This window comes from Strigops habroptila, chromosome Z (assembly GCF_004027225.2).
Source record: "Strigops habroptila isolate Jane chromosome Z, bStrHab1.2.pri, whole genome shotgun sequence".
NCBI lineage: Eukaryota > Metazoa > Chordata > Aves > Psittaciformes > Psittacidae > Strigops > Strigops habroptila.
In genome coordinates, this window is record NC_044302.2 from 15384701 (window position 1) to 15409988 (window position 25288).

The 25288-nt window shown below is 37.9% G+C and overlaps 1 protein-coding gene across 2 annotated transcripts in view; it reads left to right on the forward strand.

Annotated features, from left to right (window-relative positions):
- TENT4B (terminal nucleotidyltransferase 4B) overlaps positions 1-25077 on the forward strand; it is a 42900-nt gene extending 17823 nt beyond the window's left edge. Inside the window, exons 1-12 of one of the 2 annotated variants that reach the window (XM_030471082.1) lie at positions 2294-2659; positions 4329-4452; positions 9581-9627; positions 11377-11497; positions 12526-12633; positions 15832-15960; positions 17231-17444; positions 18117-18243; positions 18349-18452; positions 20129-20316; positions 20884-21048; positions 22384-25077. In XM_030471082.1, the coding sequence (XP_030326942.1) occupies positions 2595-2659; positions 4329-4452; positions 9581-9627; positions 11377-11497; positions 12526-12633; positions 15832-15960; positions 17231-17444; positions 18117-18243; positions 18349-18452; positions 20129-20316; positions 20884-21048; positions 22384-22563 (1572 nt within the window). In that variant the 5' untranslated portion in view covers positions 2294-2594 and the 3' untranslated portion in view covers positions 22564-25077. Of the gene's footprint in view, positions 1-2293; positions 2660-4328; positions 4453-9580; positions 9628-11376; positions 11498-12525; positions 12634-15831; positions 15961-17230; positions 17445-18116; positions 18244-18348; positions 18453-20128; positions 20317-20883; positions 21049-22383 lie in introns of those variants that run through there. The other variant, XM_030471081.1, reaches the window with a different exon arrangement.
- The last annotated feature ends 211 nt before the right edge of the window (positions 25078-25288 follow it).

Here is a 25288-nt window from a genome sequence, read left to right on the forward strand (position 1 = left end):
TTCTAGTTCTGCACTTGCAGCAATAGCAAGTTGTGCTGCTTTATGTGTCAGGTAACTCAAGTGTACGGTCAAATACATGTGCTGTCCACATAACTGTGTGCTGTACATGTAAAACAGAAATAACATTTTGTTCATACCTGATTATTTTTTAATTGATTGCCAGAGGTGCAGTAAGATACATACTCCACAATAACAATGTCTTGGATATGTGCAAACTCATTTGAGAATTCTGAGTTGCACATCTAGAGCCCACAAGTTGTGCTACAAAATAAAGTAAGGTGTGATGAAAGAAATGTAATGTGCTGTGTTCTGTAGTACTTGCATCTGCACAAAGGCTGGAGTTTTTCACCTGAACGGCTCAAGCCTAGCAGACTTGCCTTCCTTGTGGTGCTGTTCGGTGATGTTATGGTGGGAAGTTATTCTTGTGATTACAGCTTTTGCAGCTATAATTTATTTTGTAATGAGGCATCACTATCTCTGTCAGGTAAACATAACACACTATAATCCACTAACTTTAGTGGCCTCTATATAATCCCATTCTGTCTGTGAAATTCTGATGGAATCATCCAGGCTTGAAAACAGGGTGTAGCGCAGTTAGTACTTTGTTTTAAAACATGCTCAGAGAAAGTGTAAGAGACTATTTTGTTTTTCTTTTCCCCACGTGTTAAGATATCCTGAAGTACAGAACAAAGACCCACTTATATAGCTATTTACTATAATAAAAACAGTAAACTAATGCTCTTACATATTGCAGAGAACTATCTCCATGTATCCTAAGTAGATCTTGGATGTTGGTATGCTTCAGTGTGACTATAAAGCCAAATGAAGTATTTCTCCATAGTGGAATCAGGTTTATTACAGTGTAATTCCCTTCTAAAATCAAGTCTCCTTTTAAAGACTTTTATCTAAAATAACTAATGAGTGTAATGGCATTAAATAATAAAATACTGTTATGATGCCAGAAATAACTCCTTAGTCTCTTTGATCTTCATTTCGGCTAAAGATATAAAATTCCACTAGAGACTCTTGTAAACAGACTCCATTAATCCAAACAAATTGTTTTGAAAAACAGCTACTATAATAGATGTTAATTAAGACAGTGAATAACCTTGAGTTTTAATTTTCAGTACAGCTTGAGTTAACTCCACATTAATTAGAGTCACACCTCCAAGTCCTATTGTACTGCTCTGGAATCTGCATGTGGCTACTTCTGTTTGTCTTGGCTTTAATTAATCATTCTCTTATTTCTTGGCAGCAGCCATTATCGGGCAGGGAGGTATGGTTCCAGGTGTAGTCTTGAGCCTTCATGGCTTCTGCCTGCCTTCTGCATGCTGTGGTCTGTGCAGCACAGGCAGTCCTAGCAGCAGATGAAACACAGATACGTCTGTAGTATTTCCAGCTGGTGTGCTGATGGGAACTTTCTCTAGTAGTCTTTAAACCTTTTTTTCTATCACTGAAAAAGTGCAAAGTTCATTTTTTCTACATCTGCATTGTTTAGTAACACTCAGTGCATGTGTAATGTAAGTTTCTGTGGTTTTCCATGCTGCTTAATATTTTGTTCTGCCATAAGGCTTTTACATGACTGAGATTAAGAAGGATCCCATTTAAAGAGATGCAGACGTATGTTAGTTATGTTTAGAAAAAGAAATGCATCTGGTTCTGACAACACATCACTATTTTATGTGCTTCTAAAGAATGCACCAATTGATATAATTATCTCAATTAAGAGTGTCAGTGGAGCTAATAAGAAGAAGTGCCCTGAGAACTGCAGTGTCTGTATGGCTTGGCCCTTTGTGCACTTTGGGGACCTCATTTCTGATTGCCTTGTTCTTCCAAAGTTCCCTTACGGGGCAGGGGAGCAATTAACTCCCGTAAAGCAGAAGCCCAGGAGCAGGTGGGACTGCTAACGATGGGCAGTATGGATTAGTGCTGTGCCATGCATGAATTTCTCCCCAGGGACAGTCCCTCGGTATTAACCCAGCACGTGCTGTTAAGTGCCCTCAGACAACATGATGCCTCTCTGCATGGCATGCAGTGTATGTGTGCACTCAATCTTATGTTACTAAAAACACTGAGGTAAAGCTTGTGCCTTGTGGATGTAGCGAGTCTGTTCCAACTAGGCCAGAGGAGCAGATGCAGAAACAGGACTTGATCAAATACCCACCGTGTAGCCTGTAAATAAAGAGTTTGCTATGTATGATAGGAAGCCAAGGTCTTCCTGTAAGCTGGTTCACCAAATTACAGTTGAAAAATAATTTGAGTTTTCTAGAGTTTAATTATTGGGGTTTTGCCTGGTTTCCCTATTGTTCCTGCTTTTGAATGCTACCTTAATGGTCAAGCATGCGGAGACCAAATTAGAAATTTAGTGTGTGTGATTTGCAGTGGGGACAGAGAGTGAATGTGATTGTTGCAGTGCTCAGCTTGTGCTTTGTCACGTACTTCTGCATTCAGTTCTTGCAAGGGGAGGATGGCTGTAAGAAAGTTTAAGTGCCAACAAATGGTGTAGCAGTGAAGAGCAGAAGAACAGGAGATGGCTGAAAAAACAAAGGCAAAGGAGACAGTGTCACTGTAAGGGATGGCAGTGGTGGTGTGGAATGTGCGCGTTAACCCCAGGTTGTAAGCTTCCAAGGAAAAGCAAGAAAGCAGCCACCAGGAGGAGGTAAGAAATTTTCTAGCAATGTCAAAATAAACGCTGAAAACAGCATTCACTGGTATGAATATTGCAGCTGTGTTGTTCAGAACATCCTTGTGGTACCCGAAGTGATGTGTGTGAACAAGGCATGGTGCCTGTGCGGCAGTAAGGGGGGAGGAGGGAGATGGCACCTTGCATTTTTGCAGTTCATCTGAGGGGATGGTTTTATTTTGATTTTTAGTTGAAGTGTTTGTAAGGATCCTTCTGTGTGTGTCAGAAGAGGAGAAGCTTCTTCAAAGGTTGATTTAGCTGTCTAAATTGAGTGTCTGGATTTCCTTTTGAAGGAACTCTCTCAGAGGAGTTTTTCTCTTTGTGTTAGCTGTAGAGAGCTGTGGTGATGGCCATGATTCTAGGCTCTTATGACTGTTCCCCTAACTGCGTGGGGGAAAATTCCAATAGATGGTCAGCAAAAAGTAATGTAAATATTTTATTCCTCTGTCTCTGAAAGAAGCTTGCGTTGTTCGTAACACTGCAGTATTGAAGAACATAATGCAGATGGGTTGAGTTCTGTCACTACCCTGACACTGTTAAATACAACTTTCAGATATTTTAATGTTTTGTTGACACCTGTATTCAACTTCCAGTTATTAACATTTGATTTATTTAAGTGTGTATGCAGTGGGGAAGTATTAGATTCCACGTCTCATCTAAGGGCTTGTTCTTACTAAATTGCTCTCTTCTGATGGTCCCTCAGAGCTTTAAGAGGAGATGCAGTTGTACTTGGTAACTAGAAACAATACATTTTTAAAAAATAACTAGCTATTACTGTAATGGTCATTGCTGGAAACATGAAATTAATTTAGCTACTCTGTGGCTGAAATTAGAGAGTTGTGTCTGTTTTTCTAAATACATTGTTAGTCAAGATGATGATGGGTTTATGATATTATGGAAGCATAGAAATTTGTGGCACTGCGTGAAGACATTTTTATTTCAGCTCTAATCGTAGGTAATCTAAACACAATGACTGACATCTAATATGGTAAACTGTAAAATATATGGGTTAACTGTCTGCCAATCACTCTTCTGAGCCACCACTGCTGTGCGTGTGGTACTTATTTTCTTGTTGCAGGGGGAGAGTGCATATCTAGTTCATGTGTCTTTAAGGAGTAAAAGAAGCAGTTTTCCAGCTCTAGTACTGGCACAATTACTATCAACTTTTTAAATGCTTGGTACTGAACACAGACTGATGCCTGAAACTCTCTAGCTGGTGCCAAGGGCTGACTAGGAAGCATTGGCTGAAAACCTCCTGCTTAAATAAAGCGTGTACTCAGCACTTACAGCTGCATTCAGAGCTGAAGACTGAACCGTTTCTGTGTTACACTGGCAGTAAAATCAGAGTGTGACTTTCAATGTGAATTGAAGGCGCTTGGATTTAGATTTGCTTCCATGCTTTTAACAAATGTAGTGCAATATTGACCTATGGCACAAGAAACTAACATTCGAAATTAAACATTTCGAAGTGTTGTGAACCCATTTATTTCTTTAATTGCATGCTACTCTTGAACTGCCCCTTAACCAGATAGGTATCTAGGAGCTTAAAAAGCGTGTTTGATTAGAGTAGTTGCTGTTTCATTATCCTGTGGGCTTTTTTCATGACTTTCTGTTCCTTTTTTCTTTTTTTTTTCCCCTTTCTTAGTCTTCATGAAGAAATCATTGACTTCTATAAGTACATGTCTCCCAGACCTGAAGAAGAGAGAATGCGGATGGAGGTGGTGAACAGGATAGAAAATGTTATAAAAGAGCTCTGGCCTAACGCAGATGTGAGTAGGACACTGTTGTGGTTTTTAATATATGAAAGCAACGTTTTGTGCCTGTTTACTTCATGAAGTATTGAATAATGAAAACACTGTTTATTTTTCCATATGTAAATCAAAACAAACCACCAACAAAAGGATTTCTGGTCAAATGAGAGAGATGATATAGGTCATTTTCTGTCACACATAGGAACACAGACAAGCTAGATCTACTGTAGTCAAAGAAAGGTCATAAGGTATGGCAACATTTAGTCTCGTGAATATTTATTTAGTAAAATTAATGGGAACGTACAAGGCATGCACGCTTGTAAATTATTGTGTTTAAAAAATACATATCTTATGAAAGTCATTGTTCCACTAGTAGCAGGGCTTCTAGTCCAAAGACCTGTGGTCTTGAATATTAAGGTGGAATGCCAGCAATGCCATGTTATGTAGACCATGCTATTTTTAATGGGCAGTTAAACTAAATTGACATCTTGCAAATTTAAAGGAATCAGTTTTTTTGTACAGGAAAAATAAGTTTGTGGATCTGTAGATCTGTGTATTGAGCTTAAAATCTGGAATGCTTCTTTCCACTGAAGATGGGGTTTTGGTAGTACTTCAGTTGAAACAAGTTTTTCTTGTGCAGAGCTATGAAAAGGCTGGATTAAAGAGAAGCTGGAAAAGTTGCTTTTACACCTCAAGATGGTTTTATGGGCACACAGTTGGATTTTTAGCATAATTGCATCTAGTTTACTTGTATCTCTGTACTAACATGGTGTTCATTTCTAGAATGCAGCTGTATAGATGTAGTCATCTATCTGTAGATAACAATAATTGAAAATAAGGACTTGTTAGCCGGAATAGCAAACCAAATTCAGACAGCAGAACCTTTAGTATAAGAAATGCTCTTTGATCCTGCCACGTAAAAGATAATGTTTTGACATGAGTGACTTAAACCCACTGTTCATTTCAGATCTTCTTAGCCTGGTTTTTGGAATGTTTATTTTAGAAATAGGCAGAATATAACAGAGTATGAATTCTTTCTGAACTGTATGTGTGTGGTGTGTGGTTTTGTGTATAAAATACACTCACATTTTCAAGGTGATTCGTGTTATGGTCAACGTATTAGTGAGGTATCGTATGGAAGTACATGTATTCAGTACAAAACATATCTGGTAATTTTTTTTCATTGAGTAAAGCAATAACCTTTCCAAGGGAACTGTGTAAGAGACTTCAGTGGATCTCACAGGTATTGTATAGCTCTCCTCTAACCCAGTGAAACAGTGTTTAGACCCTAATCAAGAGCAGGAATAGTGGGCTGCTAGTTTGACAGGCGATAGTATAGGAAACAGCCTAGGTAGAAAATAGTGCTTGCTCTGATACACGCTGCCAAAGTAACAGGAGATTTCACCACAATAGCTGATTGCTTCAGCCAGGAGAAGATTGATACTATTTCCTAGTCAAGTTTGTGTGCTGCAGGCTTAACTAGTGTAATGGGGTGAATGGGTTTGTTACCAGGGGTTCTTTCTTTGTTACCAGTAACGCTTTGAATAGAGCACAAGAACTTAGTGCTTCCACAGATACTCTGTTTGTAGGACACACTTGATCTGTAAAAGCTAGGTCTTTTGTTTTAAAATAATGTTTGTTTATATATATATGACTTCGGGGGCTTGAGAAAATAGTTTTTCTTAAAGCTAGTGAAACTGGTTTTTGTTGCTATAGTCCCTTGAAGAGGAGGAAGCAAATTACAAGCCCTGCCACAAGTGACAGCAGACCATCAGGCTTAGCTGTAATGTGACTGAGAGGAAGAATAACCCATGTAGTTGAAAACTGAAGTTCACTTTTCAATTAGTGCCAGTTAAAACTGCCATGACCCTCTTTCTTTGCTGTTCTTGAAAATGATGGAGAGCAAGAATGTGCCAGTTTTTCTCAAGTCAGTAACTGCTCATCAGAGCCTCAACACAAAATGAGTTTTGTGTGCTGCTGTTGTGTTGAGGGAGAATTCTCTTGTATGCCCTTCCATTTTCTGGAGGCTAGAAGGGAACTGAACAGTGACATAGCACACCAGGTGACAATCTGGAAATTACTGTAATGTTATTTTTCTAATACTTACTTTACAGATCTGGTTGGGAACTGAACTAATGAACTCAAATGTGTTCAACTTTGACAGTCTTTTGTTGTAATTTTTCAGTTGCTTGAGTTAATCACTAACCTTTTGGAAATTGTGTTGGTTTAGCTACTCGTAAGATTTAAGTTTTGAGTACACGCTCTGAGAAGGTAAAATGTTATCTGGTCCAATGTCCTCACTTTTAGCTGTAGTGTAAAGTTAATGTTTAAGCTGTTCATTTTGAGTCATAGAATGCAATGAATCCAGCTAAAATAAACTCGTAAGTTAAACATACACATTCAGTTTGTAATTTCTCACAAAACACATAGGTAAGACAGACTCTATAAAAATCACATACCAGGGAAAATGAAAATCAGGCTTCATGAATTTAAACTTATAGACTATAGAGAGTGTGTGGTATGTGTCTGTGCACATACTTCTTTTTCCTGTTCCACTTGGGAAAGACTGAAAAAGCACATGGAGGGAGAATATAACTAGGTATCCTAAACTGTTACTTTATTTATAGAAGTTAGCAATTGTGTCATTTGCTCTCTTCCTCAAGGGAATGTGCTTAGAAGGAAACATTCCTACTAAGTGAGAGCTGTTCTTGGCATCAACAAGGCTCTGGCCATCAGAAAGGCTTTAATTATGCTGAAACTGAACAACCCAAAACATTAAATAAAAGCATTTTAAGATAAAGTTTTTTGACCAGTTGAATATGAAAGTTTGACTATTGAACAAATAAGTAGTTATACATTGGCATTTAGGATGTATTTGTTATAATGTTCTCAGCTTCGTGTCTGAATATTATGTAGCCTAATAGATCTGAAAAGAGGTAATGTGGCATACTTCACACACTTCACTTGTGAAAATACTGTCATTGGGAATGGAAATAGAAAGATTAACTCTATTTAGTTTGACAAACTTCAGAAAATTCTACCTAATGATGTAGAAGAAAGGGAAATCTAAATTGGATATGGATAGGTTTTGTTTTGTTTTGTTTTGATGGAGGGACTTTGGTAGCAAGGACTTTCCAAGCTTTTGTGGGTTTTCAAGTTCTGTTCTGCATAGTGAGGACATATTTAGACACTCATTTGTAATTAAAGCTCCTTCAGGATCTTTGGAATTTAATATGAGTAAGTTTGAAAAAATGTAGGATAAATAGTAACAATAACATACAGGAGTAGGAGGAGTCCATTATAGTACTGGGAAGTCTTAAGTTATCTTATGAATGCAAATCTTTAACCGCGTAGAATAAAGCCATAATTGGCAGCATTGGCACACTGCAAAAACTAATTCTCAGGCCTCTCTAATCATGACAGTGTCTTGTATTTGGGATGCTTTAGATATGTACGTGGCTGCAGAGCTTCAACAGTTTAAATACCGATTCTGTAAGTCAAAATCCTTTAATGGTTCTGTTCTGATTTCCTCACTCTTCCTCTCCCATCTTTCCAAATCTGACCAGAGAGGCATTGAAGTGTGGGTGTGAGTTTCTTTTATAATAATTCAGTGTTCCTCATACTCCAGATTATTGTAGAACAGCAGATGTTGTCTCATTCCTTTCCGTAAAGGTCATATATGTTGAATCAGTAAGTTTATGAATACTTTCGGGGTTGTTTATTTAGTAAAGGCTCTCTTTGCTGTTCAGCTGAGCACACTATTTTGTTTAAAAATGTGAAAGGAATTTTTTTTTTTTTTCCAAACCCATCAGTAGTGGTTTGGTTGTGGAAAAGCACTTTTCCACATATCCACGCATATTTTCGCTGGCCAAATAAGTCCTGGTTTGACTGAACCCAAACAGTTTTACAGGGGATGCCTTCACTATTATCCTGGATTTAAAATAGTAATAATAATTATTATTACATTCTTAGCTTTGTGATGCCTTTATGCTTTTGTCAAGATCTAGTACACTGTTGATGCTAGTTCTGTGGCATCTCTTGCAGTCTTTTCTAGTTTGAGAAGCTGTGAACTTTTAACATTCAGATTACTCCCAGAATGTGCTTTTTGTTGGGAGTGTGTTGAAGGAGTAAGAAGAGTTAGGTCATCTAAAATAATCAAGAGGAAGCACTCAGACTGCTTTCTAACCTACTAAAGTATTAAAACTTGCAAAACATCGTCTTTTCCCATCTCTCTCTTTCTCTTATCCCGAAGGGGAAAAGACATAAAAAGTGGGTCACTTGACATACAAATAGGTGGCAGTCAAGATAGTGCATGAGACTCATTAAAGCAGAATACAAGTCCATAAGGTGGCCCAAGGAAACACATCAGAAGACTGTCTGGTTGAAAATTAGTCGAAATCTGTAGATATTTTCACTTTGAAGTCTCACCGGTCCCCCTTTGAGACTTAGCACATGAGTCTGACCTCCCTGCGAGGGGTGGCTGAGTTAATGAGAACGTGGTTTCGGACAGCTTACAGTGGAAACCTCCGTATTTAAACCTCCAGTGCTAGTAAAAATCCAGCATCATAAACAAAATCTGGGGGATGTGAAACTCTCTGAAACGTTTTTTGTTTGTTGTTTAAGCAGAAATAAACAGTTGTGCTGGTTGATCTGTAATTCAGAAAAACATGGATTGCGATATAATTTTTTTAGTATGCAAAGCAATGGAAATATGTTAAACTTAGAAAATGTGTTTAAAAACCAAAGGCTATACTTCGAGATACGAAAGCAAAAAGTAAATTGAACTGGTACTAGGGGGTTTTTAATGTTCTATCATTCTAAAGTGTTTTAAATCTTTTGGGTTATGGATTTTTACTAAATTGGGTCATGGTGAAATCTTTTATATTAAAAAGAAGGTTTGTAATAGGAAAGTCAAAGTTATTAATGTTTCATGGGTAATAGCAATGAAGATTAGTGATTTAAATACACTGAAGATGTGAATGCTTTAATAGAAAAGAGTACTTCTGTTCAGAATGTGCCTGTTAGCAATACCAAAATCTACCAATGGAGGGTAGCAATAACCAGCCTTTACAAGCAATTTAATAGAACTTGTTTGTGTTCTGAAGCCTGACAATTTATTTTCATATATCCTGTTTTTGTGTTTCAGGTGCAGATATTTGGAAGTTTCAAAACTGGTTTATATTTACCTACAAGGTCAGTAATTTTTCAGCATAAATTCTGTACAAGAGAAAAGGTAGCTTGTCAAACCTATATCTCCGTAGTGACTTACCTGATCTCCCAATATCCATGTTACTTGTTTGTATACTACTTGTATTAAGAAAGCGTTAAGCTATTAGTACTTTGCAAAGTGCATAGAAAAATTAAGACTGTTAACTGTAATAGCTGTGGCTATATAGGTTTTGTACGTTTCAGTGGAAGACCTACAGTGTGTTTTTTGTTCTGTTATTCCGTGTTATATTTTGCCTAATATCCTTTTACTTAAGCTGATATTGAAGGTTTGGGCACAGGGTTGTTTTGCTGCTGGATCTCTGTGTTATTTTTGAGGCATATTTATACTCAAGCTGACAACAGAGCTGCTTTTTCTCTCTTGGTGTGCATCTGAAAAATGTCTCTTGTTGGTAACTCTCAGCATCAGTAGTGGGTTTAACACCAATTTAGTTTAGAAGAGAAGCATCCAGCAGCATTTCATGTTCTTCAAGCAGGTTTTGAACGTAGTTGTCTGCAGCTGGCTGAGTGCTGCCTACCCTTGCCAGCTAATCGGTGTACAGCTGAACTGCTGCCGACACTGCCTGTTGGCAAGAGATATTTCATCTACTGCAGATGTGGTTTCTTTGAGGTTGTTAAAGCAGTGCTGTCTGTGAATCAGCAGACCTGTGGAATCTGTTGGGAAAAAGTGTTATAATTTTTTTGGTGTTACCTGTTGCACAGTTTTCTGTGTCACTGAAGTGGCCTGCTTGTATAGCTGCAGGGTTATATGCTTGCCTCCTTGTGTTCCCAAACAAGCGGAGGAAATAAAGGAAGTTGGGTAGCAAAAAGGAAGGAGCTCAAGACATCACAGTAGCCCTCACTGGTTTCAGTTTGGATACCAGTCACCTTTTGGATTTGAGTTTAGGCATTGAATTAGGATGTCAGCTCCCTGTGTAGTCAGATGAGTATGTGTGTGCTTAGGGAGGAAGTGTAGTGGGGTGAAGACACCTCTTCAAGGAGCTGAGTTAATGAACGAAGTTAATTAGATGCTTTGATCTTACTTAACAGCTTGTTGCTTCCCGAAGTCCAAGTTGCACATTTTCCTCTCTCCTTCCCTGCTGCCTGTTCTTGGCACTACAGGCCAGCTGCTTACAGTGTGTTGGCTGGTGCTCTGATCACCCAGAAACCTAACTTTGAGATGCAAAGAGCCAGCAAATTACCCCAGAATGTTTTGCGGGTTTTTAGGGGTGGGGAGTTGGTTTCTGTCAGACCCATTAAGTTGGTTTGCTGTGGACTAGACAAACACCAGACCTACAGCAAAAGAGGAGACAGGACCATGCATCTGGGAGCAGAGGATGGGGAACAGGACTTTCCCTTTCAGTTACAGGCTGTTAAATCAGCATTACTGATTGATACAGCCCAAACGTGGTGCTCCGCAACAAGTTAATTTCTTGCTCAGAATCACTCTGGAGAAGCTGATCCCTTTCTGCTGACCGTGTGGCCTGAGGAGGCTAATCTTGGGCTTTGCAGCCCAAGTGATTTGTGTGTGTGTCTGTCCCCTCCCTTGCTAGCCTGCAATGTTCTGTAGTTACCCGGGTATAAGAGTTTATCCCCATCTCTTTCCCCAGAAAGTTAAGAATAAATTATTTGGTTAAGCTACATTCTGTCGGCTTTGTTCTAGTTATGTGTGGATGTCAGCTGTTCATCTTTTAAGTGTATTGGTCTTAGAATAAATCTATTTTCTTTCTATTTCAGTGATATTGATTTAGTTGTGTTTGGAAAGTGGGAAACATTACCTCTTTGGACCTTGGAAGAAGCTCTTAGAAAGCACAATGTAGCAGATGAAAACTCAGTAAAGGTTTTAGATAAAGCAACTGTAAGTTTGGGGGAAGGGGGTGTTTCCTTGTTCTAAGCTAAGTGTCTAATAAAATATCTTGGTTAAAAGGATTATTTTTTCATAAGCAGAAACTATTTTATATATAAATACAAGATAGAACCAATAGAACCTTTTTACTTTGTACAGTTTTTATTACTCAAAAATATAATTGATAGTCCTCCAACAGAGGCATTTCTTCTGTTGGGGAACATAATATGATTTTTCATGCTACACAACATACACTTGCTTTTAGGTGAGATTATACTAGTCATTGTTGTGAATTAATGTGATTAAACTTGTGAATTTCTGGGCTCAGTTTGTACAGAAGTAGATTAATTACTTTTTCTTATTGTAAGGAAGCAGGCATAATACATGTTACACAGAAATATAAGTACAGCCTCATGTAATAATGTGCCTTGCACAGGATAGGATTAATTCCATTATAACTTCCTACCTTCTGCTAGTTCTAAGAGTATGTAAGTGTGTTGGGGTTAAAGGAGGTGTCTAATTGATGGCTGTTATTTATAGAGAGAGGTAATTTGGAAACCACTCAGGTGGAGATATGTCAGAGTGCTCTCAGTATCTTGTGCTTCTTGTCTGAAGATAATTCTGATGAGGAATCAATGACCCACAAGGACACGAGTGTGTATTTTCTTGAGAGTATCTGTCTATTACCATTTATCTTCATTTCTTAAGTGTTTGTCTCCTTCTGGTGTTTGTTTTTTTCCCTGTAGAACTGTGCTGCTGCACCAGGAACTGACTAAAACCAATATAAAATTAATCACTTTGAAGATGAAGTGTTACATTCTGTCAAACAGGATAGTAAATTGAAAGTGGCATTTGTGAGTCAGAAAAGCAAAGTTGATGTAAACATATTGGCAAGGAGAGCGAGTTCATAAATAGACGGGAGTCCTGATTTCTCTTTACAAAGTCATAAAACGTTTCAGTTTTACTGGTGCATATAAGTATGAATGAAACCAAATGAGTCTTGGAAATCTCTGTTGATTTAACCTGTCTTTCTTTTGCAGGTACCCATTATTAAACTGACAGATTCCTTCACGGAAGTAAAAGTTGATATAAGCTTTAATGTACAGAACGGGGTTAAAGCAGCCCAGCTCATCAAAGATTTTATCAAGGTTAGGCAACACTGTAATAGAACTACAGAGCTGAATATTTGATGACCTGATTTTGTATTTTACTTTGACTGCATCCTGACTAGAGATACACTTCCACTCTGTTATTTTTATTGTCTGCTACTACTCTGTGATGTTCTTAGGTTTTAGATATTTTGCCCTGAAAGGCATGAAGATAGTAATGTATAAAGTATTGAGAAGTTTTAATGGGATAGTGACTAAAGAAAATGCACTAATACATGTCTTAACTGTGGTTCATTGAACTTCAATTAGTAACAACCACACATTGCTGAGAGAAGAGGAATAATCTTGTTCTGGAATGAGTATTATTTCAGCATACAAATGCTAATAAAGTAGAATAAGTTAAATTTAATAAGTTATTTTTCAGGGATTCACTAATACATGTATCATGGATACATTACAGTTGTTTAGTATATGGGGTCATTTTGTTAGGATTAATGTGTTTTTGTATTTAAAGTTTTGAAGGATCATTACACTATTTTCCTTTCCTTCCCTTCCCCTATTCAGTGTATAAGGACACTGTAGCACATATAGAAGCAGTAGAAAGTTTTTCTTGGATTTTCGTGTTCTGTGTAGGGAGATGAAGTGCAGTTCAGTCTCACTTCAGTGTGTAGGCGTTACTGTTCTACTACTAACTGGGTTTTTTAACCGAACTAATGACAGCAGGAGAATCAAAGTATTTTAATAGCTAAACATGTAAAACTCCTTTGTAAAACTCCATACATCTGGATAAAGCAATTACTTCACTTTCAGTCATAAGGGTTAGAAATCACATACATCTGCTTTAATAATGTCATTGAGTTGCAAGAGGTCTTCTAAATTTGGGGGGATTTTCAGTTGCTGATGAGTTGAGTGTATGGCCTTCAACTTGCTAATCTTCAGTTCCGTTATGTATGATTAGTAGCAAGTGTGGAAGTAGCTCAGTTTGCTTCTACTGCATCTATTTCTTTAACCTGTAGAAGGACACGGGAGAAAAACATCTGTCCTTAGTTTCAGTAGAATAGTCTGAGTTCTTGTCTGCATAGTCTCACCTGTGTGCTCATATATAAACCTTGTGCTGATGATGCCTCTTGCACCCACGTTCAGAATAAGAGGGTGGTGTGGGTCCAGAGACCTTCATTCTCTCAGTGTCTCCCTGATGGACAGAAGTTGATTTGTGTTGGCCAACTTTTTGCTGCTAAGCCAAGACAGATAGTTTTGTGCTATGTAGCTCCTTGTTGGGGAAAGAAGATGCCCAGATTCTATGTCTTAGGACACGTACCTGGAACTTGGCAGCTAATTTCAGTTTCTACATCCTGTGAGTTGTCGCATTGCGTTGTGGTGAACAGGCAATCTGTATTTGGTTTTCTGCCACAATACAGGGGCTGTATTTCAGTTATGTTCTGCATATATGTTTCTTTTTAGGTAACTCCATAAGGCCCTGCCTGCTTGCCCAAAATTGCCTATGTGCCTCTTAATTTCAGAAGAGGAGGTAGTCTTGAGCATCTAAAAGCATTTTTGTGTGCCTAACAAAAGAAAAGTGTGTTAGTGTGTTCCTGTTGCCCCGGTTATTTGCAACTCGTTAGAGACCCTTTGGCCTTGGGTCAGGGCATGGTCAGAGCAGGCTGTGCCCTTGGGGAGGGAGTGGGAGCTGTGAGTGGCAGCCGGGCAGGCATGGGGTAGGGGTGCAGTCCCATGGTACCCCAACCCAAGGAGTAGAGCAGGTCTGGTGACAACAGTCAGGGTCAGCTCACAGGCCAGGCAATGGTTAGCAGACAGTTTCATAGTGAGGAGGTTGAGGCTGAGGACACCAGGTCAGTTGTTGGGGTCAGGATCAGCACCAGTGCACAGCAGCATGGCTCAGCTAGACATTAGGGAACAGCAGAGATGAAAAGCAGCTGGTGGAGGGATGAGCGAGGTGGAGGGATTCCCAACAAGGCTTTCCACGTGGCACTTTCGCACAGGGCTGTTTTCCCAGCAGCCCAAGCCACGGCCATGCCGTTGTGCCACACCAGAGCTGGCCTTGAGCATGGGTGACGGGTGGCCCAGGGGTGGGCAGAGATGGCACTCAGCTCTGGCACATGCTGGTAATGGTGTTCTTGGTGATCTCTCTATGAAACACTTGCAGGGCATTCATTCTCTCGAGTCTGATTTTGTCCCACATTACTGTGAATTATCTAACGGAGGTGTCGTGCTCAGTATTACCCTTGGAAATGCTTATTTCTGTTAATCCAGTTTATTTAGGAAGTTTGATATGGCTGAAGCCTTAATTAAGGGTTTGCAGTTTCTTGAGAAATATCCCATCTTTGAATTTCAGTATATACAGATATAGTCAACACTCCAGCTTGTGACTCTAAGTTCTTAATAGTTCAAAAAGTGATCTTGGGATCTTCAGTTAAATAGGGCTCCTGTTACTCTCCGTAAAACTTGTGCTGAGTTGTTCTTGGAGAAATTCCCAATTTCCCTTTAATCTTTTGCAATCACAGATACCATGATCCACATCTCTTCTCTGAAAGTAAGGAAATTCTTAGCTCTGTGTTGCTAACAGGAGTGATACTATTGAGCTTCTTTTTCCCCCACCTTGTGAGGGGGTGTTCAGAGTGCAGGCGTAGCCCCAGCCTCCACTGCTGTCCAAAAGGTCCATATTCTCCGCACATGCAGCGTATGCCCATCTCTAAGGAAATCCATGCTGACAAACCTATTGAAGGACCAGGTACCCAAAGGTAAGTATTTAGCTCCTCCAAAAGTGTTATCTGGGTGTAGTAATTTTGAAGAACTGTTTTTTGGGGCATCTGAAGAATTTGCAGGACAGAAGTTCCAGCCCGCTGTGGGATATCGGCTTGGTTGCGACAGAAAGGTTTTGTTACAGACATGGATATCTCCACAGTTCTTCCTTTGCTTTCTTCTTCACTTTGGTTTGAGAAAATCAAATGTATTCGTATAATCTAACAAAATTGTTCTGATTTTATGAAGTAGTAACTTCTTTTTTCTGTTGTTAATATCTGCCACTGGAGTTGAAGAGGTAAAACACCTGTATTGACCACAGGCAGAGCACTTGGCTTCTCCCTGGTACTAAAAATAATAAATTAGAATTATACTTAGCTTTGAGATGTAATGTAACAGATAGCTTCAATATGCTTGCTTAGCACCAGTTGTATATATGCCTCACCGTGTCCTAACACCTTTGCTTTTCTCTTTCAGAAATACCCTGTGTTACCGTATCTAGTTTTAGTATTGAAACAGTTCCTGTTGCAGAGGGACCTTAATGAAGTATTTACAGGTGGAATCGGTTCTTATAGTCTTTTTTTAATGGCTGTCAGCTTTCTTCAGGTAAGCTTATTGAAATCTGTTGATGCCATTGGAGCAAAAGGACATTACATTAAGAAAGAATTTGATGAATCCTTATATTTAATCATTTAAGCTATCCTGTTTGTGGTTTGCACCCTCTTTTTATTTAAAAATAAACACATTCTACCTGTCTTCTTTTTCCCATACTGGTACTTTTGGTATTAAGAGGTGTTTGGAACATCCATTGATTTGTCAGTACCAGGCATACATTCATGGTAAAATAACTTGACTATTGTATGATTTATTTGGAGCAAGCTAGTTCCAAGCAGATTACTGTTAGATGCAGCTGTCCTTTATAACCCTTGTTTTCCAGGTCTGACACCCTAGGTGTGCGTGAACGAATTAGCAGCAGAATTTTGCTAGTTTGTCTACGTTTTTAAGCTGATACCAAATAAACATGTTTTACAACTTTCTCTTCTGTCTAAGAGAACAAAATGCATGAGCTAAATCTATGTTGTTGTGCCTGGGGGAGAAAAATATTGTAGAAATATGAAGTGTCTGAGTTCTGGCTTTATGAGCCTTGTTCTTTTTATTGTATTAAATGTTATTGTGTAACTCCGTGGATGCATGTGTATGTCTGTACTTTCCCAATTGTAGTTACTTTTAAACCTGAGCCTTGAGCTGGAGCTTGGTGTTTGCCGAGTGCTAGTGCAGTTGCCTGCCAAGCACAAAAGAAGTGAAGACAACAGGCATATCTTTTTGAAAGAAACCAAGATTTCTCCCATCCCCAGTTTTTTCTTACGTTGACTAATAGCATGTCCATTAGCTCTGCAGAAAAAGCAGTCAGGTTTTGTACCAGTTAAAACCATGAACTGGTTTTGTTCATAATCTCTGAGGTTGCGTACCTAGCAGCATAGGGGATCATTTATATGTGAATGTTAAAGCCTGTATTTATATTGCAAACCCAGGTTTGTGAAGTGCAAATGCATTTGGTTTTTTTATAAGAACCCTGCCATTAGTGCTGGAAGTTCGCTTGCTGAACTGAAAGTTCAACTGCAAAAACATGAATACTTTACAGCCTTATTTTTAAGAGGTAATTCATTTATGCAAGTTTTGATAGCATCTTGTTTTAAAGATTTAAAACTGCTTTATCAAGGAAAATACTGTACTTAGACAAGTTTGTTTTATATATTCTGTTTTATTATTTATTTTATTGTATTTAGACATGCTTGCTGTGAAAAAGCAAAGGTGCTTAAAGGCACTTGAAACTTAAAGACTTAAGAAAATGATTTTTTTTCTGTCTTCTTAATAGCTGCATCCCAGGGAAGATGCCTGTATGCCAAATGCCAACTATGGTGTTCTTTTAATAGAGTTTTTTGAATTATATGGACGTCACTTCAATTATCTGAAGACTGGAATCCGAATAAAGGATGGTGGCTCTTATGTTGCCAAGGATGAAGTGCAAAAAAGCATGCTGGATGGCTACAGGCCATCAATGCTGTATATTGAAGATCCGTTACAGCCAGGTATCCTCATAAACAAACACTTAACGTACTGACTAAGAAAAAGTCAAGGGAATGCTTAATCCAGAGGAGTTAAAGAATAGTAGAGTGACCACCAAAACCCAAACAGAAACACCTCATTCATGTCTTCGAACACAAGATGAACGCAGAACATAACGATGTTCTTTAAGACACCTTCCTAGTACAAGTTACCACATCAGCCCAGAGTGTGCCTGTGCTGCAGTCAGTGCTACATAAATGCATAGTGGCTTCATTCTGTACTGTACCTTAATGTTAAGGTTGATTGTTGGCTTCAGTGGGGTGGCTTCTGGAATGGTGAGTCAAGTGCTGTTCAGAGAAAAGAGTTAACATATTTCTGATCTAGAAAAATGTCATCCCAGACAGTCCTGTTACATGTGCAGGATTTTATGGTTGCTTATTTTTTTATTTAGGTATTGCACTTTTACCCAGAGAATTGCCATTTTGAACCTCTGTGCATGTAAATATCTATAGGTCTTTTAAGATCTTTCAAATTCTTTCAAATATTTATGCTCCACTAATCGTATTCTACAAGAGGTAACTGTAGTGAGTTGGGACATAAGGGCAATTTTTGAAAAATACCACTGTCTCCTGCCTGAAAGGAGATAACCACAATTTCACTCTTTCTTACTTATTTAACCATATTCTTACTTTAAGGTAATGATGTTGGGAGGAGCTCCTATGGTGCCATGCAAGTGAAACAGGCTTTTGATTATGCCTATGTTGTTTTGAGCCATGCAGTTTCCCCAATAGCTAAATATTATCCTAACAACGAAACAGAAAGGTAAATTTTATGAGTCTAAATCTCAGTCGTTAATTGCTTGTCTTTCTGTGTGTCTAAAAATTGTGTTGATGGTTTTGTTTGGGTTTTTTTTTCCCTGGTTTGCAGTATATTGGGTAGAATAATTAGAGTAACGCAAGAGGTGGCCACGTACAGAGACTGGATATCAAAGCAGTGGGGAATGCAAAGTAGGACAGAGTCTTCATGTAACGGTAAGTTTCGACTAAGCATGGCTGATAGTGGGAAGCTTCCGGTGTGCTTTCATCAGATTCTGTTGCTTTTGCCTCACATAAGGCAATGCATGCATCTTAATGTGAATTCGCTTTTTTGCTTTTCCTTTTGTTCTTATCCAGAAGATGTAGATTTGTACGGGAGTAAAAAGGCCCTACCACATCTATCTTTATTCTACTGTAGTAGATGTGGCCAGCATAGAGGTGTGTAAAGATTGCTGGGCTTGCAAAAGGAGACTTCTGAAAAACTTCCAATTCAAATTACGCATCATTACTGTCACACTTCCTTCGTCCTTTAAAGGTGGACAGGGTTTTAAAAAAAATTACTGGGAATGCTAGTTTAAATCTTTACCCTCTGTTACTCTTTTTTTCATTTTAAAGTTTAACATACTGTATGTGTATGGAAGCAATATTTAAACCAGGATTGGCCACATAAGTGGAATCAGTCTTTTAAACAGAAAAATCCTGAAATATCCATCATGATTCTTGTTACTAACAAATGGAAACACAAAGTCTAGCCAGAGGGCTTGCTGAAAATATCGTTTAAAATCATCTTTGTTTTCATTGCCCATCTTCTGATTTCGCCAGCCAGTTGCCAGCCTCTTTTGGTGTAGGTGTATCTGCTGCCTGGAAGTTTTCAAATTAAAATTAATGCTAATACTTTCCAGTTAATTTTAGAACGTTGCCTTCTAGAAGTCCTCTCTCGTTAGGGGTTAAGGAGAGAAGATAATGCAACTACCAAGTCTTCAGGCTAAGATGGGATTTCATTTGTTTTTAAAGCTTTTGTTTGTGATTTCCCTTACTGTCCTTGTAAAATTGAATGTGCTCCTGGACCACTTGTGTTTTATCAGTCTGCAGACCCTTGTGGCACTGCTGCACAACCTGGTCCCGCAAGTTACCAGGGTAACACTTGGCTACCTGATGTGATCTATGTATTAACCTCTGTATGCAAACACAGCTAGTGAGGCAGCAAATGTATGCTGTGTAAATCAGAGGTAACTCCTGGAAGTCAGTAATAAAATAACTCTGTACCAGGAAGATAATGGTGGCAGTTACAGTGGTCATCCTGTAGATATAGTTTAGATTTAAGTTGAGATTCTTTTTTAAATTAAGGTAGAAGTTAGTGAGATATGAGAGTTCTGTGTCTCGTATTTTCAGGGTAGGGTATCATACAAAGCAGCCAGACTTATTTGAAGTTCTTACGACCCTAGCAGCTCCAGCAGAAATAAAATGGGAGCTGCTGGGTATTGGGCACATAGGAAGGGAATTTAAACCTGGCTACTTGTGTGCTGTTGAAGTGTGTTGTGGATCAATCTCATTAAGCAGCACATCTGAACTTTGTTACTACCTTCTTCCATGTCTTAGCTCTCTATTTCCAGCTTGAACTGTAGGTAGTGCTTGGTGGTTTTCATAGTGTACATTAACAGATCTTCTTGGGAAACTGCTGCACCCTCTGCGAGTTGTTGGTTTGCTGCATCTAATATATACACACAAACATGTGTCTGAATGTATTACAAGTATGTACGTGTGCAGATGCCTGTACATGTCCTGCTGGATGTAATAGATACGTAATACCTGAGGGGGTATATTTAACAAAAAGAAAAGCATCGTATTTTAGCAGTTATTGTGTGGTGATGCTTCTGTTTTGTTTTTAATAGGTAATGGAGTAACCTTGATAGTAGATACTCAGCAGCTAGACAAATGCAACAATAATCTTGCTGAAGAGAATGAAGTGCTGGCAAAACCTAGAAATAAAACTTCAGAAACACTTAGTAAACATTCTTCAAATTCTTCATCAGGTCCTTTATCATCATCATCCTCTACATTGTCCAGCTCTAGTGATGTAGTAAGTACTGGTGGTTTTCTGATTTTGGGGTTTTTTTCAGTTTCTTTGGGTTTTGGGTTTTTTCCTGATCTGTACTTCCACAGAATACATTTTGAAAGTTTGGAATCCTAATTGGTTATGACATCCAGAATCCTAACTTGCAGAAGATGTTACCTCTTATGCAATTTCTATTACACATGTAAGTTACAGTGTGTTTTTGACACAACATGTAGAAAGCTTTGACACAACAGTAGATACAGAGTTACATAGCCCTCTTTTCTCTGGGAAAACGGTGTTTAAAATAAACAAGACTGGTAGTCCTAAGCCATATGCTTAAAAAAAACCCCAAAACTTTAAAGTGTTTGGGAATTCCATTTTAAAAAAAGCTAAATCCTAAAATCGGAATCATGCATCAATGCATTTTCAAATTTTACTCAGTAAGAATTCTGGATTGAAAGAATTTTAATTTCTAATAAAATAAACACATTTGAAGTTTTGTCCCCTGCTAGCTCTATTTTTATGGGAAAACTCACTAATAGAAAAATTCACTCTTAAAAAACCTCACTAATACTTTACATTTTCCTGAAGGATTCTGATGGAACACCCTGCAAAACCTCTAAACAGTTGAGTTGTCGCCAGTCTACCACAAACAGAGTGGGGTCACAAGAAGTGTCACTGGAATCCTCCCAGTCAAGTGGGAAAACACAAAATAGCCAAACAGCCAATACTTCCAGCAACACGAACAAATCTCAGGTTTGTGAAATATTTGGAAACAACAACTGTATAGATCATTTGTATAGTACACGTCCTTCATGGAAGAGTAGCTTGCTCTGGAAAGGAAACAGTGCGTTTTTCACCTCCCCTTCATCCCATTAAAAAGCTTTGAGCACTGATTGTATCTAAAATCACCTGGTTCTCTATTTAGCTTACACAGAGGAGTTTGCAACAGTGGCTTTCCAGGCCTTGAACCAGATGAAATCAGATCGACTTTATTTTGGGAAACCTAGAGTTGCCAGAAGTATACAACTGTGGTGTACCCATTTCCTTTGTGCAGAAAGCACATCAGTCCAGTCTTGACTGCAGAATTTGAGAACTAAAGAGACTTGCCTACACTTAGTGAAAAACAATTAGTAAAATTGTATGTTACAAACTATGACTGGCAGCTCTGTTAGCTGTTGGCACTTGCTGAACTGTCTTTCATTAAGGGAGATGAAGATTTCTTGCTGATACATGAAATTCCCTCTTGTTTTCCCCTAAAGACAAATATCTTTATTATGAGATCTACCAGAGCTTATGCATTTAAGAGATTTCTCATTTTGAGGAATGCTTCTATGACAAGTCAGTAATCTGGAAATACTATATGCCTCTATATAGAATATACTTTGGATACATGCAGTTTAAATTTTCATACCTTTTCGGAATTTAGGACTTATTTAATACATGGAAAATAGTCTGGAATCTTCTGGAATATTACTCCTGAAAAGTAATGCTGGAAATTTTCTTACTACTTGCTGACAATCTATCTCTAGCTAGCACCAAGTTTACAAACTCGGCATTGGATATACCATGAATGTGTGTTTGGGTGACTACACAGAGCTAATTCTGGTGCTGGAATGTGAAAATGCACTATCAGAGATACCCTACATCTGTAAAAAGATGTGGTATAAAATTAGTCCTGGCCTTGAAAGAATCTTGTCTTAATTTTGCACTGAAGATGAGATTTCAGCACTCTTCATCTGTCACCTTGGATTGTGGTCTTCTGCTTCTGTAAAACACTTTTTGGATCATTGCAAAATGGGAGCAATAAAACAGCTTTGTCCTTTTCACAATTCACAGTGCTCTGCTCTCCTCTCTTGACCTGCATGGTGCTGGGTCTAGGGAGGAACATCTGTTTGCAGCCACCAAAGTGAAAGATACGTGGTACTGTGCTGCTGTCTAATCGATGGCCTGGCTTGTTTTGCCGTATGAGTTGTTTCAAGTGTAATGCTTTCATGAGTTAAAAGTCCTCATTATCCTGAAATAGGGTTGTGTAGTTGCAACACTCTTTTCCTTTTAGCACTGATTTACCATGTTCTCTTTCTTTCACAGCATGGATCTGCACGGTTATTTCGCTCTTCTAACAAAGGCTTCCAAGGTCCAACAAACTCAAGCCACAGTACCTCAGTCACAAACAAACAGCATCAAGGCAGCAAATCACACCATCAGTTCTTCCACGGCAAAAAGAGGAAACACAAGAGGGATGCAGCCCTTTCAGACCTTTGTAGATAGTTGCCTATTTTATGACTGTTCTTCTGTGTGCAATGATCTCATGCTACAGGATAGTTTGATAGTGACTCCTTGGATCTCTTCCGGAGCTTCAGACTGTTCAGACATTGATTAGCAACTGCATTTTTTTTTCCCAGCTCGCCACGGAACGGATCATGAAGATTGATCACTGCAAAAAATACTTAAAAAAAAAAAAAAAAAAAAAAAAAAAAAGAAAAAAGGAAAAGAAAAAAGAAAAAAATTTAAAAAGAAAAACGTAAAAAAAAACCGGGGAAAAGGCTGCTCATTTGATAAGTCATATGCTACAACAGGGTCATTTAGGATATAAAAGCTTGAATGTAAAATAAATGTATTTCCCATCAGCTCATGCTGACCTGTAGAGGTAGTACTCAGTGTGTCTAGGGGGTGGTAACAAACAGATAAAACACAAAAAATAGGGAAAAAAAAGCAAAAAATTTTATTTTGAGGGAAACCCAGCCTTTAAAGGTGAAAGTAATTTGTGCATGATTTTTTTTATTATTTTTGCATATACTTACAATTTTATTGTGTATATATAGATGACCATATAGGAAAACTGACATTTGTAATAGTGGATTTGTTAATACTTTTTACATAACATTACTGTTTAAATTGTAAACATGAATTTTTCTCAGGATTAGTTTGGAAAATAATCTGAATTGTCATCTTAACATCCATATAAAGAGACATTACTAGTCATATTGCTCAGAATTTCTTTTCTTGGCATTTAAAAGATTTAATAGAACATTTGATCTGCAAAAGCTGTTCCTCTGCGAGAAAGGCTTATGGTGGCAAATGAAGTTTTTCATTTGTATAAAGTGTACATGTACTTTGTGTAGACACTGAGCTTGTCATCTCGGAGAAGTAACCTTCACCTTGTTTTCTAGAGTGCCATCATTTCAGGCAATGGGGTTTTATAGTTGCATCCTTCTCTTCTTCCCTTTAGTGATCTCTCCGCAACCCTTTCATTTTTTTAAGAAATATAAAGCCCCTGGGGGGGGGGGGGGGGGTGTTGTTTGGTTGTTGATGGTGATTGGTTTATTTTATTTTTGTTTGTTTATTTTAAAAAACCCCCACAAATTACAGAACTCGATTTGTTACAGACGTTTGCATTCCTGGGCTGCTTTAATCCCATGCCTCTTTGTTTGTGCCTTCCCTCCCCCTTCCAGATCTGGGTTTTTTTGTCTTTTATATTTTTGCTAATTCCTGTAGGAGATGATAACTGTTGGAGCTTTAAGTAAATTTCACAATTAAAGTATTTTTTTCTCCCTCCCCTCTTAGGCATTTTTATATTTACACTTAATTATTTAAAAAAACAAAATGACTTCAAATAATAAAATATATTTTGTACTGCCTTAAAGACCCAAACCTTTCATATCTCGTAGTAGTTCTTGTTGAGCTAGTTATCATTTAATTTCAACACTGCGTTTGTCCGGTTCAGTTGTGTTGCACATCTAGGTTGCAGTAACTCTGATGCCATGAATGCGAATGAAATGTGTAATTACCCTCCCACAGGCATAGCTTGGGATAAGAGCTGGGACACTCCAGTGCAGGAAAGTTAAGTGGCATTTACTTTCACACACTTCTTTAAAGAGGAAGGTCTGCACTGAGCATGCATGGCTGTATTTAATGCAGCTGTTCTGGAGATGATGCTTTCATAAAATGTACTATTAGCTTTTAGAAACTTCTTTTAATACACATTTACAGAATACTACAGACCAACCTGACCTTTAACGGGCACTAATGAGTGCAGTGATTTTAAAGTAACATAATGCTAAAATAAGACCAGAACTGATGTCATCTCTTAAATTAATAAACATTTTCAATGTGTTAAAGTGTTTTACTTCAAAAAGGAAAATACATGTGTTCAAAAAAATGGAAATTCATAACATTTACACAAACACTAAGCTTAAGTGATGTTAATTTGACAATGGTTGGTTTTTTTTTTCTTTTCATTTTTAGATTCATATTTTAATTTGATCAGATAATTTTATCCACCAGATGTTGAGCTTTTGTTTATAGGAACTAGTAAAAGTTGTACCACATTACGCATAATCACAGTATTTATTTTGGTTTAGATTCTTGTGAATGTGTAGACCTATGTTCACCACTTAGGGAACAATTATTTATAAATTATATTAATCCAGTATTGTTAGCTGCTATTAGCAAAACTGTTCCAAAACGTAATACTTGCAAAGATCTGTATCGCATTTACCACACTGAAGTGTTTTTAAAAGAATCACCCTCATCGTTGAAAGCAAATGTACTCTTAGGGTGCAGATATTAGTGTTCCAATAAGCATGTGATAATTTTAAGGTGGTGGTAGCGGGAAGATAATCTTGATTCCATTGGGAATCTTAGGTTTGCCTCAATTTATGGTTTTCATAAATTTAATGGAAAATAGCTTTTCCTGGACTGCTCAAGTTTCTTTTTGGTAAACAGTATCTTTCTAAAATAAAAAAAAAAAAAGAAAAAAAAAATAAAAAAAAAAAAAAGGAATGAAGGAAAAATTGAGGTATTTTACATTGCCTCAAGTGACCAGCATTGTATTCATAAAATACTGTATATCTTGCAAATCTTTATTTAAACAGAACAGTTGAACTGTTCGTTTTTCAATCTGAAGTAAAATACTTTCAAGACCTTTTAGTTTGCCTGCTCATTTGTCTTGTACATTTCATCTCTGTATTTGACTCAAGTCTAATTCCTTTTT